The 18790-nt window shown below is 45.3% G+C and overlaps 2 protein-coding genes across 4 annotated transcripts; both read left to right on the top strand.

The window, feature by feature from the left end:
* Positions 1-2036: 2036 nt before the first annotated feature.
* LOC118510897 (larval cuticle protein A2B-like) lies at positions 2037-5427 on the top strand. The gene is made up of 4 exons (XM_036053282.1): positions 2037-2158; positions 3511-3558; positions 3747-4926; positions 5000-5427. Exons 3-4 carry the CDS (start codon positions 4650-4652, stop codon positions 5206-5208), a joined length of 486 nt encoding a protein of 161 aa, XP_035909175.1. The 5' UTR covers positions 2037-2158; positions 3511-3558; positions 3747-4649; the 3' UTR covers positions 5209-5427.
* Positions 5428-7225: 1798 nt separating this feature from the next.
* On the top strand, positions 7226-17435 carry LOC118510899 (cuticle protein 8). 3 transcript variants are annotated; one of them, XM_036053284.1, is made up of 4 exons: positions 7226-7832; positions 15893-16009; positions 16778-16970; positions 17038-17435. In XM_036053284.1, exons 2-4 carry the CDS (start codon positions 15893-15895, stop codon positions 17145-17147), a joined length of 420 nt encoding a protein of 139 aa, XP_035909177.1. In that variant the 5' UTR covers positions 7226-7832; the 3' UTR covers positions 17148-17435. The 3 variants fall into 3 exon arrangements, with proteins under 3 accessions (XP_035909177.1, XP_035909179.1, XP_035909178.1); XM_036053286.1 differs by lacking the exon at positions 7226-7832 and adding an exon at positions 15172-15420; XM_036053285.1 differs by lacking the exon at positions 7226-7832 and adding an exon at positions 15535-15636.
* The last annotated feature ends 1355 nt before the right edge of the window (positions 17436-18790 follow it).

Below are 18790 nucleotides of genomic sequence, written 5' to 3'. Positions count from 1 at the left end.
AGTTACCTTTAGAAGACCTTAATCTTCGCCTTACGATAAGCAACGCCGAAGAGTCCTTGCGTGTGTAGGTGATCACCGGAACCACGGACACCACGAGCCAAGGCACGCGGACCAAAATCGTGCCAACTTTATCTTAATTGGGAACTTTTTCGAAGATTTCATATGACCTCCAGCGGAGAAGCCCCTTAGTCGGGCGACCTTTACGCCACTGACTGACCGCTTACCGAAACCGGCCCCTCGCAGTTTGACATTTTCCACGTGCAAGAAGAAAAACAACGCTAGCTTGAACTTTACGGGCGTGAAGGAACCAGCCCGCACCGTAACTAGAGCAAGAAGTGATCTGGGTGAAGAATAAAAGGAAGTGGAAATTTCACTCGCTTTAGCTCTTTTCTGTGCGTTCTCGCAGCCCAACGCCACTCGGAAATGGGCTGGTCGAGGCTTCTACAAAGATCATCAACTTCAAGGCAGTACGGTGCGTCCATGGTCCGATAGCCGAAGCGATTGTGCCACTAGTAAATGCCATCTTCAAGGTGCACTAGCCCCGGTGCGATCGACGAATGCACTCGGCTGCATCGCTGCCTACGGACGACTCTGCCCTTGCGCAGCAGATGCAAGTGAAATTTGAAGCTCGAACGCTCGGTTGCAAGTGAAACCTTCCTTCTTACATCACGTACAATTCGAGCTGACGCAGCTGATGCTTCTTCTGCCTGGAGGTTACTCATCGGATCGGACTCGTCGAGATCGGGTTCCGGTGGGGAGATGTTGTCTGTCGCCTCCTGTTTTTTCTTGACGTTCTTCCTTGCGACTTACACCGCACTCGATCTTGCCATTTATCATCGCAAAACCGCAGGCAGCAGAGGACATGAACATGAACTTTATCGCTTGAACCACCGCAACGCGACTCCTCTTTGGAATCTCGTTCGTCCACCGCTCGCCATAAAGCGCTAAAAAATCCTGCTTTGCTTGATGGTTTTCGCCGCGTGATATGTTTGCTTATCGAGCTAGCGAATGGGCTATATTACAGCACACGTCACACGTCCATTTATGGGGCTGACCTGCGGCAACATAATGTGCGCCTTTGGCATGGAAGTTATCGGTAAGTTTCGGGTGCTTTTTTTGTGTGTGGTTTTCGGCCTGGTTGTGAGTAGCTGCACGCGTTCAACCTTTTCGGCGCATCCTTCGTGCGCGCTTTATCGTCACTCTGGCTCTCTCGTACGGCTTTCGTACGCCGCTTAACTGGGTGTTGGCTATTTGGCACATTTCACCATAAAAGGTATGCCGGCGTGCGTGAACAGGACACGCGGTTTGAACTTTGCTTGCGGTGCTGTGATTTTTGTAGCTTCTTAAGTGAGCAAGCTGTTTTATGGGTCCGATATGGTGTGAGATGATGGCTTACCATTAAGCAGCAGCAATGTGTTTGGGAAAGCCTTCAAGAAGGTTTATGCTTTGCTGTTAAAGTGCAAAAAATCAAAGCCCTTAATAACGATATTTTTTAAAGTTATTCGTTTTTAAAGTTTTCTTTCTAAATTCTATTTCTTTTCTGCTTCATTGGCCCTACTGCAACACTTCTACCTATAAAAACTACTCCCGTGAAATTAAACAACTTTCAACTCTCCGTCGGCTAACAAGCCTTAGATCAACTTCCCAACCATCAATAAATCATCCCTAATCACTACAATTGACTGTAAATCACGCCTCTCCTTTCAACAGCACCTCAAAGTACCGTCAGTTCCCATTCCCCCGTAGTTCAGCAGCAAAATAGGAACTTCCATCCCACAACTGGGACTTATCATCCACTGATCATCGATTACTCTGCCCCTGTTCGAACCACCCGTTCGAAAGTGTAACATTGTAGCACCCATCTGTGCAAATAGGACTGCCGACTGCCGACTTTGAAATTGATCGCGACTCGATAGCGTAATGCAGTGTGGGCAAACCTGCTGTAACGGCTGCACATTCGCACCTTGCATCCCTGCAGCAACCTTGCCGGGAGTTAAGCTGCCGATCAATCAGTTGATACATATGGCACGGGCGACACATGCCCGGTGGTGTGCTCGAGATAAGGTGCTGCCCCAAGATCAAGAATTAGAACGGGTCGCCTTTTACAGCATGCGGTGCGCTGTGAGCGTTGGGAAATGGCAAAGTTCTTGCTACAAAAGTAAATAAATTTCGTTCACCATCAAATAAGGTGGTTTCGTTCGGTGGGGATCGGCAGCGTCTGACGGAAGTTGACGGTGGACGTACATTATGTCAAATCAGCGATCTTGATTCGGGTACAGTGGTGCGAGCGAAACGACACGGTTGCATTTGTCAATCCGAAAATAAATCTCAATCGAGCGAGTTGGAACAAAAACCGAAGCGTCCCAAATGCCACTCAAACGTTACTAATCGGGATGATTAGGAAGCTATTTATCACGATATGGTACGCTGGTCGAGAATACCCGGGCACAACAATAACAACGACGAAACACTGTCTAGCCAAACGACTTCCTGAATGCACCGGTCCCTAAAGGTGACTGTAGCTTGCTGGCTTGCAAACAAACAGGTTTGCTGCGACCGATCGCACACATTCTACAGGACACCGACGCTAACGAGCGCTCAACCTTAAAGTGTAGCAAACCAGTTACTTAAGATGCCACCGAGTACCAGTCTTCTTCGGTCTGCGTGGGGAACTGTTTTGGGGGAACGAACGCCTAACCACTGTACGCCTCGGCGATTGCGTCGCCGTTCTTGACCTTTAAGCGAAAGCGGTGAACGGGCAGCTTAGGATGCCTGCGGGAAGGATGTGAATCCTGCGGTTGGTTTTGTGGTGGTTAAGAGCACACCCTAGCTATCTCGGCCACATCGCCCTCCAGATGACCATGAAGGACGGACGCGAAGACGGTTCTGCCCCGACAACCGGCGCTGCGGTAAGCGATGTACTCGGAAGGGAAGCATTTTTTTGTTGGTGTGTTACGAGAGTTGTTTTTCCTTTGCGCAGTGGACCATCTTTTCGCCCCAGGGGCATACCAGCGATCGGACCAAGCGTTCTGGCTCATCCGCGAGCGGGTTGGGGCAGCAGCAATGTTTTTGTTTTGTTTTATTGTCTCGATTCAGGCGACTTGTGGTGTGGCTATCCTTGTTTGGGATTTGGGATACGGTGAGAACGGTGGATGATGCAACGAGTGACTGACATTTCATCACAAGGCCGACGAGTGCTCTTTATCGGCGATACATCCGAATTCCACTGCGGGGAAGGAAATGAGCCATTAGTGCCATAAAATGAAATCAGGACACTTAAAAATGGGAATGAAGAGCGATAAAGCAATTTATGGTAATTGGCGTTGGTGCTGTTTTGTTAATAGCCTTTTCATTGTTTTAGCAAATATTTTTTACATACAATAAATTCAATTTACGCATCAATGTTCCAAAGGCCTGTCCTGACATATATTTGGATAATCAATCGTAAGGTTATATCCAATAAACAGAATATATCCTAATATTTTAATTTCCCTCTTAATTCTACTTCAGGGAAGCTCAATATTTCGATGAACTGGTAAATTTTACGCCCAAAATCCTGTAAGTAATAAAAAACCACTTAATTCTTAATTCGTCCAACTAATAAGACTCTCAGTGAAGCGAAATAAGTCCCTGCAACGCTTTGTAACGCTTCATTTTCGATTAATCCAAAAATTATATTGGCTGTAATGATTTTTTTCACAAACTTTATTTTTATGTCACACTTCCATTCGCACGTTTCAACACAGTAGCAATACTGGAAGGCTCCGTACACTCGAACGCACTCCAATGTCACTGGACAATTTGCCAAAGATAGCAAAAACAACTTACGCCCTCCCTCGACGACATAACCGGTTGAGGTCTTCATTACACAATCGTCCAAATGATCGTCTTCAGCGACATGCATTTCCTTCGGTCAGCTCGTGCGCCGATGCTACAAAAAGCCACCAGGGCTGCCCTTACCTGCGATGACGGCATGATTGCGGGCAATGTCAATCACGGCCACTCGCTATGCAAATTGGCGTAGGCTTTGGAACGGTGGCAGCGAGTGCTAACAAACAACACACATGCCGTGGAGGCCCTCGCTGTGGTTGAGCCGGAACGTGTGGTCACCGGTAATGTCCACTTGCGCGAATTAACTGTTTGGCCTTGACATACAGCGGGTCAAAAATGTAAACAATCAGAATGAAAGTAATTTGATGCGGATCATTCTAGATTGCTGCTTAGGAAGGTAGTGACAGTTTCGATCGCACTGATGGCGAAGGCTTTCGGCTGACTCTTCTGGGCAAAAAAAAAAGAAATATAAGACCTAAGGTTCCTGTCAAACTTTTACTATTAAGTAATATGTCAAACAGATCGGCTAAATTCTTCATGATGCCCATGGATGTTCTAGTTCCACCATTAGCGAAAGTAAACCACCGTTTGCTCAAGTTCAAGCATTAAGGTCTAGCCCAAGAACACCCAACCCCTTCGAACCGTCGCGTTCGGTGAAGCGCATCGACCAATTCACCCACTTTCTATTTGCCCACTGCAAAAGGTTCGCCCACTCCGTTAGAACATTGTGCAATTCTTATAAAAGCATTGTCTAACCAAATACATATCATCAGTTCGGAAGCTTCCACGGTACGGTGCATCCTTCAGCAGTAGTCAAAATGCTCAAACTCTTTGCACTGTCAGCTTGCCTCGTTGCGTTCGTGCACGGTGCACACATCAAACGGCAGACGAGCTATGAAACGGCGATAAAGCACGAACCCATCGAATCGAGCCACCACCACCAGCTGGAGGAAGTCGATGCGGGTAAGGCGTCCGTCGAAGAGTCGCAGGATTATTACGCCTATCCGAAGTATCAGTTCGAGTACGGTGTCAAGGATCCGCTGACGGGTGATCACAAGAGCCAGTGGGAAATGCGGGACGGCGATATCGTGAAGGGTAAGTGAGGGCGGTGAAGCAAAGGTGGTGGTAGTGATCTGACGTTGTTGTTGGGTGCTCACGTGCTCACCAGGATCTTACACGCTGGATGAACCGGACGGAACGCAGCGCATCGTAGAGTATCGGGCCGACGATCAGAACGGGTTTGTGGCGATCGTGAAGAAGATCGGCAAACCTAAGCACCCGGAGGAGATGCAGGCCAAGAAGCTGCTGGAGTTGAAGGGTCCGGACGCCCACCATGCTGTCGGGCAAAGTTACAGCAAACTGAAAAAGTTCAGCTGATTCCCGGAGAACGAGGGGAGGAGGGGAGCATAGACCCTTGACTCGCGATGGTGTCATAATGGAATTTACATACAAAATAAATTCGTTCTGCGGAACGCTTGAATAGACTATTCACAGCAAGCATTTTTTTTCTGTTGGAAACAGTGATGGTGGTCGCGGGGAAGGAATTTTTTGATTGCAGTGGTAGAGAAAACGGATGGCAGCTGGGAGTTCACAGGAACAAAGACGTTAAGAGAACTATTAGTAACGCGCCGCGTGGGTATTGAACAACAAACGACAAACGGCGGCGTATAATGACGACTAAGGAATGTCACGCTGCGAGTGTCTGCCGAAGGTGTCTTCATCTACCGCTCGGCAGTGATTTACGACTGATTTATGGGCATGCAGCATGGTACTAGGTTGTACACAAGTTAATTAAAGTTTTAAAACTTTATTTATTCAATAGATGCTTGTGATTGAATATAAGTAAAAATAAGACTTGCTGAGCTCCGGGAGTGAGAATCAAAACAATTTTTATAGATATGAAAGAGCTGAAACTGATGATGATAATCATCTATCTCTATAGTGTGATCATATTCCTAATCGTCTGTGTTTCATAAGCTATAATAGATCTTCTGGAGAGCCCTTCTATAAAACTTCCCAAAGTTAGCTGGTTTGAGTGATTCAACAGTTATATATCTAGCACAGTTCTAGATTCCTTCGTTTCGAGGACTGATAGGGAACTGGAGGATTGGGCCTTTATTCAAGATTCTAAGGTGTCTCTTGTTTTTAGATTAGCTTTTGCCTGTAAATAGACGAAATTATTAAACATTTCATTCCAGGTTCGATGGACCTTCTGTATTGACTCAATCATTCCAGGTTCACTGATCATTTTGCATAGATGTTATGGTATCCTTCTTCATTTGGTTTTGATGCTTTACATTGACTTCTACTTAAGGTGCTGTTACATTTGCCTCTTGATATGTCTTCTCCACCTAGCAACAATGTTTAACAAATCATCCTGCAACTAACCATCCGAAGTACAAATTATGTTTTCTCGTAGCCAGTAATCTGTAAGCCACCCGATTCTCCGATTTTACACTCAACCCATGACCTCGTGTACACGTTCGCAATAGGAACCCACAATTATGAGTTAAGTGTATTTATAACAACAGCAAAAAAAAACCGACACCACACACCACGCTAAAGATAGTCCAGCACACCGTTTCCAACCGTTTGCTGGTAGCCGTTTTGTAAAGCACATAAAGAAGCTCAGCACACCTGTCCCGAACAATCAACTGAGGCGAGCTGAAAACGACCTAAACCCATCACCTTTCGTGCACACACAGGGCAGCAAGTCCTTCGAGCGTTGGTACGTACCAACTAAGTGAACCGTCGACGGTCCAGCCCGTTGATTACTCCATTGTACTACGGCATCTTTTGCGCCACGCTGTGCGTCGTGTCTCACTCGCTCGTTCGACAATGGATGGCAACCCATGCTGCTATGTACGAGTTCCTTTCAGAGTTCGGTGCTCATCTTCAGCGCGAGTGTTCGATTTTATCTCATATTTTAGCTGTACCTGGGTGAATGGTGAATTAAAAATCACAATCATAGTTTAAACACTCACACACTCACACACACACTGGAAGGGTAGTAGGAGATCCGTCAGCCGCCATCACCTGGCTACTAGTACAGCACGATCGTTCTTCGATGTAAAAACACGACCGGCGGAGGTTATGAGGTGACGTGCGATGCTCACCACGATGTTCGATACTGATTGCGTTTCATTGCGCTTGATGTACCACTCGCCATCCCCTCACAACAAATCGGATCTATCAAGCAAAGATTCTTCTAATATACCGCATCTCGCTCGCACTCGCGTAATCGATGGTGGAGATTGCAGTTTTGCTAGAGTTCCCTTTGCCTCGAATCCTAATGGCCGTGGCGTACGATCCTAGGCGCACCACCATGCCGCACCAATCGAACACACACACACACACGAACACAGCATCATCGTTCGAACAATTTCCTCTCGCAGCACTTCGGGAGGGTGCGCATCGGAAAACCTAATTTTGTAGCGCTGCTCCAGACGAACGGCGGGCAGAGTTTCATCATCCATCGATCGATCGATCGGTGTTGTCGTCGTCGGTCGTTGCAAATCGTCGTTTGCGACATCAGCGCACATTAGGGGCCGAAAACTGCACGCCTGCTCCTATCAGCGCTACTGGCATAGTGTTGACGGATTGAGCCGGGCATAGCAAAGGGTTAAGAAAGCTTTACCCAGGAGTCACTGGGAACGGTGTGCGAAGGAGATAGCAAGGAGAGAGAGAGAGAGAGAGAGAGAGAGATCGAAAGGAAGCGATACATGATTGCAAGCACTTGCAACGTGTCGTGGTGTAGTATCTCATCTTCGGAAAGCAAACTCACAAAAACTATCCATTAGCGTGCCCTATCTCCCGTGTGCTGTTAATAGTGGTGTAGTAATTTGATAGTGTACCTGCAGTTTCGGCAGGCAACCCCCCATCAGTTCCGAGTGATTGTGGCAATCGGTTGTGCAAAGTGTGTCTCCTTTCCTTTCTCCCTGGCTCTATATTTTGTGCCATTCACGCGATTTAACCACAATTCAGAAGATTCTACGGCAAAGGTGAGTGACTACACGCTGCCATCACAAGCAACGAACCCTGCTTACTAACCCTACCATTCATCAACTAAAAAAACTGCCTGCATCCATCTGGTGGCAAACGGATGAAGCACAAGGTACGTGATTGATCGTCACTATACTCTTGGTTCCACGTGACACTTGGTGAGTGAGTGAGCGCGCAAAGGAGGCTTCTTGATTTATGGAGCACCTGGCAACGATTGCACAAAACCGACACCGAATTCACCGCAGGATTAAATTCGTCACGGGCGCCAGGTGGCGTAGGGAAAAATTGAAATCATTCGCGCTAGCATTTGGAGTGAACTTTAGAGCCACGGTTTACTGGTCGGCCCTCAGCCACCGTCTGGTCAGTTATGATGAATTATTACAAATGCAGAGCCGGCTCTACAGGATGGGAGCTGTTTTGCGCAAACTTCAGTATTTTAATTGAAATCGAGTGCAGAGAGGTTTTCGCTAAAAGTTCCGATTTCATTTTTCCCATCGACCACACCAAGCGATCGTCTAACAAGCAGACGGCAACTCAATCGCGTAATCAATTATCGTTGGCGAATGGTTGTTGTGTGATAACGACGCTATCGGGTGGAAATAAAAAACTTTTTATTAATCATGACTGAGGCCACTGAAACCGTGTAAACCGAGTCGATAAAAATGGAAATTTCTATTTTCACCAGTCATTAATCATGTTGATAGCTTTTTGCAAACGGCAAAGGTAGGAACAAAGCGAAACACTATTACTTAGCGCACGACACGGTACCGTGCACCGCCAACGCTCGCTTTAAACCGGAGCAAACAGCGCCAGCCTCTGCTGTGAACAACCTTCGAGCGAAATTCACACGTTTTGGTACGGGACGATCCAGTTGCAGTGAATCGCTTACATTTTGACCTTTTTTTTGTTGTTGCTTTGTTGGTGTCGCTCGATGTCACCCGATGTTGGGATGGTAGCGCTAGTAGATCACATTCAATTCGCCGCATACGACGATTTGATGAATGGTGCTGGCAGTCCAGCGTCCTGGTCGGGTGATTCAAACTAGCAATTTGTAGAATTCGTACAGCGTTTTGATTGGTACGCTTCCTATGCGTTAGATGTCTCCATTGATCGGTTGAGTGATGAATAGATTGTCGAGCTGGCGAATCTGTCGGACCGTTTGGTGTTGTTGCACGCACGCACAGCTGGAACCTTGGTGTGGAGTGTGCTGTTAGCATGATGTTTACAGGGCAGCTTTATGTGTTGATCATGGTGATTGCTGATGGTTTTAAAGCGCTACCTCATCACTATTAATTCATAAAGTAAGAAGTGATGTATTAGGAGAGCTTGATTGTGAAGTAAGATGGTCCGTGGTTAAGAGTGTAAACGTTGCAAGACAATTCACAATGTAAAACGTGTACTAATTGAGGGTTCTAGGCCATTATGGTGAAGGAGGATCGTTCAAGATCTACAAGTCTTAATACAAGGTCGTAACACGCAACCAAACACTAGCGAACGATTTATGAGGGTTTGTTTGAATCAAAATTTGGTCTTAAGCGATTTCTGCAAGTAATGTTTGCATCGTGTTCCTTTCATGTTTTTGAATCAAACACAACGATATTTTAAATTTTATTATAATAAACTCACAATCTATCAATCACAGAACTAACAAATACCTGATTCAGAACGCATGGATTTCAGTTTTAAAGCTCGTCCCCACGCAAAGAACTTCAACGCGTCAACAGGCGAGGAACGGACTAAAATCTGCAAATTCAGCCCGCAACAATGTATGCAGACTGAACCTTTACAATAAACCACAAATGAATTATGCATTAGACACCACCTTACTAATTTAGCAAACAGCCCCAAAAGTAACCTGGCCAGGGTTTTCAATTAACGCTCAATGGAAAGCCCTAGCTTCCCTCCATACGCGGAGCCTTTCAACAATCCTTTTTGTCTTGTAGCCACCAGCACACCGGCAACGCCCAGTGTACAGTGACTTATCACCTGCAAAGCACAGTGAACCTTCACACAGGCTGGGCGGTTAATCATTACCGGCCAGCGAACGGCGTACCACCGGCACCGGCACCGATGATAGTGCGGCCCATTGCATAAACTATTTTTATGAGATGTTAAAAAGATTTACGACGTATTTCGGTAACCGTCGATTCCGGCCACCTTCTTCATAACTTATCCTTATCGGTGCAGCTCGGTGAGCTTAGAGATCACATCACACCCTGCCGAGATCGATAAGCGACAGTGTCCTATGGTTGTGCGCGAATCAAAACGACTCGGTGTCGGAATCGGCTTCAATCAACCGCTGGCAACCAGCAGGTAGACACCCGCTCCAAAACAGTGTGGCGCTCCAAGCCCGTGCAGGCTGATAAATTGTTAATAACCCAAGCCATAAAGGAAAATTTATTAGCCGCAAGGTTAGAGATGGCGATGAAGCTCACTGCAGCTCGGTGCAGCTTGCATTAGCAGCAGGTGACTGGCACCGCCACTGGGACTACGCGGCTTACAGTCACGTGTCGCAAGAGATGCAACCGATGCGATAGCCTTACCGCCCGACGGAAGGCCACATCCCCTCGAGTGTGCCCGTATGCCCGAAATGGCCGGAAAATAGACTCAACCTAAATTTTCTGAATCGCTCTCCGTTCCTGAATTGGAGTGTGCAGCTTTATCTTGCACGGTGCCGATGCAGTTAACACCTGAAAGCCTACTGATCACGTCTGTCGGTGCAAGTTTTGCTGATTTTTAGTACAAATCAACGGACTACTCACTTGCTGCAATAAGGAGTGAGCAAATCGATTTCATACATGGGGGGATTCTGAGGTCCCTTCGGAGCTCGGGTTGCCAATCGCTCGTGTTGTCCATTCCCTTCGAAGGCATTTAGCCATAATGTCACGAACGTACGCTTGCATGTGTAATGTCTGCCCGCTCGGTTCGGTATGTGTACGATCTTCAATCGAGGCTCAATTAGTGTGGTTAATTTACATGCAAATCGAAGCAGATACACACCGGAGACCCTTCTATTTGAATGGCGTTAATTTGAGCGAAATCGAACGAAGCTCCCCACATTTTGCTAATGACGACAAATCGATTTTGAATGTATCGGAATGGACGTGGACTAATGATAGAATTATGTTCGGTTTGCATTCTTGATTTTGTGATGTACTTTGAAGTATGTTCCTTAGATATTGCACATGGCTCGATACTCGATCTTCGGATGCTAAAATACTCGATCTTAAGCCAGTTGAATCTAATGTTAACAACATGTTTAGTTCGAATCTTCATGTTCCATCGTCATATCGAAAAGACGAGATTTATTTTCACCTTCCAAAACCTTCCAAATAGTCTTCAGAAAAAAATGCGTTACAGTTGAAAGTATCGACCGGAATCCAACACAAGCCAACGGTTGATAATCCGTGATCTTTCTGGTGACCTTTCTACCCGTCTAACCCTGAACCGTACGATGGCAGCTCCGGGCAACCGTCTGCACATGGCCCGTGGTGGTGAAAAAATAATTATAACGGATTAATTTGCTGCACCGTAACGGCATTGTGATGATCGCAAATGTTTGGGCGCCTTGGCAAGAGGACATAACTGAAGAATAAGAAAAAAAGAAGAGCACTACTTCCATCCAGTGGTGACCTTCGCTCATCCAAACGGCGGATGGTGGCGATACGGTTGAGATGGGCTGGACAACACTGTGCGAACCTTGCACCAGCGAGCCCTCCGGAATGTAATTAACATTTGAGATCAACGCTCCGTTCAAGCACAATGGTTTATGGAATGTTTCTTTTTTCGACTCGGTCTCTTCCAAAAGTAATGTACACGGTAAGATCGCGTCTTTACGATCAATCCATCAAGTTCACTCTCGGGTGTGAAAAGGGTTCATGACCTCTTTGCGGATACTGGGTGTACCATGCTGCCAGTCACTCACCCTATAGGTCAACCAAGCTGATGGTTATCAATAAATTAACGACGCTTATGGGTGGCTTTCAGCAAGTCAACGGTTCATAATACGGTTTCGAAAATTTCATACCTTACGACATAGATCCAGCGATCATATCAAGAAATTTGCTGGAGCTGTGATGATGGATGAATTGGCCTAAAATGGTATTTATAAGAATCGCTAAAAGTGGATGAAGTGGTTAACTTCCTTTGGAATTCAGTAACAAAAGATGAAATCCACAGTGTCTTATTCTATTTATTGCTTCAAAAGGATAAAAACATGGATTATCCTTAAATATGGATGATTATCTATGAGTCAAAGTGAAGCTCTTATAAAAAATAGGACGTGCACCAGTCACTACATATTTTATGCTTCTACCTGATGGCTTCAGTTATAAGGAGGCATACAATATCAAAGCCTCATTTGGGTTGAGTGTAACTGGACCTCTTATGCATAGTGTATACGAGTCCTCTTAGCAAGTAGAGGCATATTTGACTTATCCGTCCGATGAATATTTATATCAATTAAAAAGGCATTTTTAGACCGATGGTAATTATATTATAACCTCAAATTCAGGCAATCGAGAAATATGAAGAATCTGTGTCGTGTTTATCATATTTTTTCTGTTCATCTATATTTAAGCTATCACTAGCAGGAAGCTTCAAGGAATATTTGCATATATATATTTATTTTTTTATAAGAGAACCGATCCATTTACGCGGCGGTCCGGTAGCCGAGGCGATTAGGGCGTCGGTCTTCACATGGGAGAACCGGGGTTCAAATCCCATCCAGACCGTCTTCCTGTGCGTAAGGCTGACTACTTTGCTCCAGGTAAAATCAAATCACTGAAAACTAGAAATGGTAGGCCGAGACCTCTCGAGGTTATAGTGCCAAGGAAGAAAAAGATCCATTTAATAGAACATACATCACTCTAACAAAAGTTTTAGTGATTATTTCGATTTATGGAATTCTCTAAAAATGTTGAAGACAATTCAAAGCTGGATTGATTCGAACATTTCTAAGCCAGCTTAAATACTGATAAAAAATCTCAAACAAATTTGCTTTATGTTTGTCTCAGTTTCATATTCTAGTCTTGCGCATGTGTGATACATTTCTTTATCAGAATCGTATCAGAATCAGAATCTTACCACAAATCTTCCAAGGAACAATTCAAACCGAACTCATTTACACACAATGCCGTCGATCGATTTCTTTGCCTTGATACAATCTTCCTTCCGTTGTAAGGTAAAATTGTGAACAACCGCCTTCCACCTCTACCAAACAAATCCACAATCATCCACGCTAAGGTCATCTGTAAGACAAAAAGCCATATAAATATTTCATAAAATCAATTACATTCCCAAACGATAACCATCAAGCAAAACGTTATTCACCAACCCCCGGGGAACGGCGGGATGGCGTAACGCCCGAGCACGCAGGGTGTGACATTTATAATGCTGTGGCCTTGAAAACATTTTTCAATACGGTAAAGAAAAACCCATGCCAGCAAACACCACCCCGTGAAATATCGGTTCATCATAACCTGATTTGCATAAGAAGAAACAATACACACACACGCAACGGCAGCAGTCAATCCGCTGCTGCAAAGCGGGCGAGAAATTGAACGCGACACCATATCGCTCTCGATCGCATCGGATCACATCTCGGTAGCCGGCGACGATCTCGCACATCGTCTCGGAAATTGGTTCATCTTGGCACGGCTGCAAAACAAACCATCGACCACCGTCTGGTTCGCGACTACCTGAAAGCAGTTTTGTGTGGAGCAGTCGCTTCGCAAGTGCTCGATTGCCCTTGAGCGGCTTATTATTTTGCACATGACAGTCATGCTGAAGCGCCTGCCAATGCCAAGTTCACTGAAACAACGACGGTCGGAAATGAGTGGCATCACAAGCGCAAAAAAGACAAAAATGGCAACCTGGTAAAGCAACAAACCGAACCACACCAGCTGCGAAGTGATTCCGGCCCCGCCAAACTGCCTGAGGGAATCGCGCCAAATCGTTCAACCGAGTGAGTAGGTGATGTGTTATTTTTAGACAGGAACAAAAACACAACGCACACAACAAACTGCATCATTAACGATTCTTCATTAAGTGTGAGCTGTGGGATGCTTCAAGCAAAATAAAAACAAATCCCTTCTCCATAAACGGGCTAGTGTGAGCTAGCTGTGCGATTCCTCTCGTGTCACTGATGGACAGGAAACTGATAGAGATGAAACCGACCACGGTCACCGCTAAAGAAGACGTTCAATCAACGTGTCTTCGGCACGTCAAACAGCCAGTATCTAACGAGCTTCAGTATGTCCTAATAAGCCACCGTTAGAGCTTCAGATGTGTAGAAAAAAAAACACAACAACAGCAGGCGCAGCATTTGATGTTCCGTTTCCTGTAAACAAACAATCGCACCACAGCAAGGGAAAAACCCTCGAAAGGGGTTCAGCAACCTGCCGCCATTCGTCATGGGATTGTACATCGTGCCGGTGGGTTAACAGCCAGCTCGAGGTGGCATCAGGCAATCAAGAACCACTTTACTCGTCGTTCTAGAGCCTTTGTCGACTAGCATTGAGGCAGATGAGCTGCTTGGCGGCGTCGATCGAGACTAGCAAGTCGTGACGAGCAATAGTTCTGTGGAAGGTTTAAACGATTTTCTTTGATGTTGACGGTTCCCGTTAGAGTGAATCATCCAAACAAGGAAGAAAAAGGTTGCCTTTTTCAAGGATGGCGGTCGTCTATGGTAGGCTAAATCGCTGAGGTTAACACACAACATAATTCGAAGGTTTTCTATTGGTGAGTGAGGGACTATCAATAGTCGCAGACGAGATGAAAATTCCATATCAAAAGATTGACAATAAAGAACCTATAAGGTGTGGAAGTTCTATCATTAAGAAGCTCATAAACTTGAAATGATAAAACAAGTTTTCAGAATAATATATTCATCATGAATCATCACAAAAAACGCATCAATGTTTAGCTCCCTAAAGTGCCCCTAAAGCAAAAATGGGTCCAATTAAAAGAATTGAGTCATACTTCAACAACAACAAGAACCATCTGATGCAACACTAAAACAATAAAGTTTCTTTCAATTATTTATAAGACAACGCATCGATCGAGCGAATTGGGAATACCAGAATCAAGTCCCCATTTGGGTCTCATTTCGACGAAGTAGAAAAAAAAACCTCGTGGCATTATTTTTAATCAACGCTAAGCGGCTCAACTGTCCAAAAAATACACCCAGACAATTGAACTTTAGCGTTCGATCAATCAAAACCAATTTCTGGACGTATTAACGAGCAACGAGTCGGAAGCGGGATAAAGACCGCATCCAAATGTCAGACCCATTTTCGGACGACCCACGCACACCGCGTCCCCGGCACCAAGAATTCGTTCTCCAGACTCTGTTGTTTACTGTGGTTATTGCCGCTGCGCCCCTGGAAGGACACTGGGATACTTCGTCGTGTTAAATTTACGAATAGGTGACAACTCCACAACTACCGATCATTGCGATGGGCCAGGAAGGAACACACATCGCGCTCGGCGTAATTTTCACCAACCGATCCTGCGACGCAAATATCAAGGTCACTCCGGTTTAAATTCGGGAGCAAGTGAACGGAACGACGCCACTGGAGGCTAGAGGTAAATGACACACGGCAAACCGTTCGCAAGTCTTTGAACTTTAACGCGCGGCAAGCGACGAACCGGAGGACCGAGCGCGAGCTGTTATTGCCTGGCTTAAGGGAGATTGCGCGTGGCTTTACGACAGGAAGGAGAACATTTTTCATCCACATCGCCATTGTTGTTCTGAGGGAGGGACGTTGAAGTTCTTGTGCGAGATCAAGATGATAGTGGGGAGTGAGTTCCGAAAGCCTGATTCGCGTATGATTAACACTCGGATAATAATATCAAGCACGTTCTCGTGCTATTTTGAGACGATCCCTAATGATGTGGTTGTGGAAACAAAGCAGTGAAACTTATATCCACCTATCTTTAATCTTCCGCTCTAACAGCACTAACATTTCGCCTGCAAGCAATCACTGTCAGACATCGTGCGTGTGCAAAGAATAATCGCCTCTTCTAAATCCCTTCCTCCCTTCCACCAACATTCCAGATGAACCTGTTCCAAGCAGTCGCCTGTATCTGGCTCGTGGTACAACAGCTTTGCGCACTGCTGACAGCCGGCGAACACTTGGTCGAGTTCGTGTCAAATTACCAACAGAATGCTGAGGTAATGTTTGCAGGGGGGAATCGGTTGAAGCACACGCTTCCTTACATCAGGTGTAACTAACGCGCCACGAATTACATATCAAATATTAATTAAGCTACAAGTTTGTCCATTTTGCGCCCTTCCTTTCGTGATACTGGGGTCGGGGAATGTGAAGACTGCCTTTGCTCGCTTCGATCGTCTAATATCCACAGCAAGCGTGCAGGTTTACTTAATCTACCTCAATATCGGATACCTGCCTTCACTGGCAATAAATCAAGTCGTGTGAGTATGTGCTCTCGCGCGCCCGTACCAAGAAAGAAAACAGGCCCTCCTCCCGTATTGCGCCATGGCATCCAGCTCAGTGCAAGGGGTCCGAACTTTTCGGTCGAGAATTTACGACGCTTAAATTACTTTCAATTAGCGAAAGTGCAGCCTAAGCGTAGCGCACTGCTTAGGTTGCACAGTAAATCACAACCACAAGATCACACACCGACTGCTTGACTGCTCGGTAGTGTTCGATCTCGACGGTAGCAAGAACTTGGCCAGAGGCAGTCAATTTGCGTGCTTCACATTTTCAAAGCTTCCCTTTTGAGCGCAACGGCGCTTTGCGACCCATGAGTAATAAGCGCGACTTCTGGTCTCTATATCTGGAGGGCATTTCGTGATCGATAATTATGCTTCAATTAGGAAATGGAGTACCTCATTAATTGGTGCTTGGACGAGAAATTGTAACCCCCCGGGGGTGGCCAAGTTTCGTTAGCTAAACTGTCTTGTCTTAACTCGTTACAGATTGATTACTCCTTTCGGTACTACATCGATCATCCTCCTTCCGGGGTGTCGTTCGATCACTGGGAGAATCGGAAAGGTGATCACGTCCACGGTGGGTACGGTGTCCTTGAGCCGGGAGGATTCGTTCGTACCGTGCACTACGAGGTCGAGGGTGACAGTGGCTTCAGGACGGTCATTAAAACAACAGCTCCAGGTTAGTATATCCGTTTGCCTAGTGTCGAGATATTGTGTGGAAACAATTCTCTTGATCGTACCTGCAGGAAGCTCTCAACAGTACAACATACACACCGGCGGTCGAAGGACACCACCTCCACAACCGCTTTGGAACACTAAACCGGTTGCCTTCGTGCAGGGAGGTCATAAATCGTAGTCCTGCCCAAGCCCTTGCGATGCGACAAAACGTCCGTGTACTTCGGATAGTGGTCCAGAAAATTGATGTGCACGCGATCCGAACATCCCTTTCCGTGGTGTCTGAAAGTTGCATAACATAAGACAGGGAACGAATATTATAGATTCACCAGCAAACCAACAACACCTGGTGAGCCTGCCGAATGAGGCCGTCTCGCGTGACATCAGCCAATAGGTGATAAGTTTATGTGTGTTATGTTTTCGTGTGAATAAATTAGACGTTGCTACCAATGCTTCTTCCTAACGGAAACCGAAAATGTGTTTAATATGTGTGTGTGTTCCATTTAATGAATACTACAGGAAGGGTGCCGGATATTCACTCGGTCAATGATGACTTTTATCGACATTGCTATGATTTACACATGTACCATATGATCAGGGGAAGAAAAGGTAAAGGTCAGGTTTTTTGTGATTTATTGTGTGACGTAGATGTTATGGGCCATTGTGGAAACAGCCTTCAATAAAAGCATCGATGTTTTTTTGGTAAAATTTATTTTTGCAAGAAAATTTAAAGACCTTATAGTTTTTCATCTTTTTAACTGTATAATTCTGATAAATGGTTTACATTTTAGGTCCTTTGAAAGATTGTAAAACGAGCAATTTTAAATATAGATTAAAGTATCGATTTACGATTAGTTTGTTGTTAAAGATCAAATAGATGAGACAACAGGACAGCCTTACTAAACATAATGTCAACTAAATGGCTCTTTAGAAGGACAGCTATGTCGAGAATGCAATTAAATAACTTAAGCTCCTTAAGTTGACAATTACATCACACTTCATTAAAAAATCGCCTCTTTGTCATCAACTTCCACCTTTTTTGCTGTCTCTCTGCATCGTCTTTCGGTAATCACATTTCATTAGAACGTATTTCCTATGCAGTTTAATTTAACGATCGATTAAATGAATTTATGAAGGTCCGCAACGATTTCGCAAATAGCGAAGAAACAAAAAAACGCCACCACACACTTGCAGAAAAGTGCCCATTGAAGCTGGCAGCAGCAAGAAAAGCCATCCCCGTTCGATTAGATCGGTTAAAATTTTTGCACCACTCATCATAAACCTCCGAGCCGCCGAACGGGCTAACGATCAAAACACATTAAGTTCAAGGACAAAACGGTTACCGAAACTGCTCCGGCCGAGTTCAATCAACTGTTGACGTGCGAACGCCGGAGATCGATCGATCGATAGTACCGACGTGCGGTGAAACCCTCCCCCAGAAATTCCATTCCATTCGTTCAGATGGGGTTTGGAAGTGAACGAATGATTGAACGTTCATCATGCGAACAAACCAACAGCTTACCACGATCAAAGCTCGACGATGCTATAAAGCTTAAAAAGCTTTGCCGCGTGGCTTAGTACATTTTATAACAGCACGAGCTTGTAGGGGTGAATTTGAAGTGAGCTTTCGACGGTTTAGTACAAGGGATGATATGACTTTAAGGGTGCATTCCACTTAGACATTGTATTTTGAGTGTTACATTATCGTAGCATGTATTTTGAGTATTACATTAACTTCTCTATGAAAAGAACACCAGACTTATTGAAGTAATTTTCGCGTAAATATTGAAAATGGCGTCCTGTCATAAACATGAATTTATTGGT

Source organism: Anopheles stephensi, chromosome 3, assembly GCF_013141755.1.
Source record: "Anopheles stephensi strain Indian chromosome 3, UCI_ANSTEP_V1.0, whole genome shotgun sequence".
Lineage (NCBI taxonomy): Eukaryota > Metazoa > Arthropoda > Insecta > Diptera > Culicidae > Anopheles > Anopheles stephensi.
Note: the sequence above shows the minus strand (reverse complement) of the source record. Positions and strands in the feature narration are given on the sequence as shown.

Coding starts and splice junctions, on each gene's coding strand:
- LOC118510897 (XM_036053282.1), top strand. CDS start 4,650: ATGCTCAAACTCTTTGCACTGTCAGCTTGCCTCGTTGCGTTCGTGCAC. Junction 4,927..4,999: donor GGACGGCGATATCGTGAAGG/GTAAGTGAGGGC, acceptor CGTGCTCACCAG/GATCTTACACGCTGGATGAA.
- LOC118510899 (XM_036053284.1), top strand. CDS start 15,893: ATGAACCTGTTCCAAGCAGTCGCCTGTATCTGGCTCGTGGTACAACAG. Junction 16,010..16,777: donor ATTACCAACAGAATGCTGAG/GTAATGTTTGCA, acceptor AACTCGTTACAG/ATTGATTACTCCTTTCGGTA. Junction 16,971..17,037: donor CATTAAAACAACAGCTCCAG/GTTAGTATATCC, acceptor TCGTACCTGCAG/GAAGCTCTCAACAGTACAAC.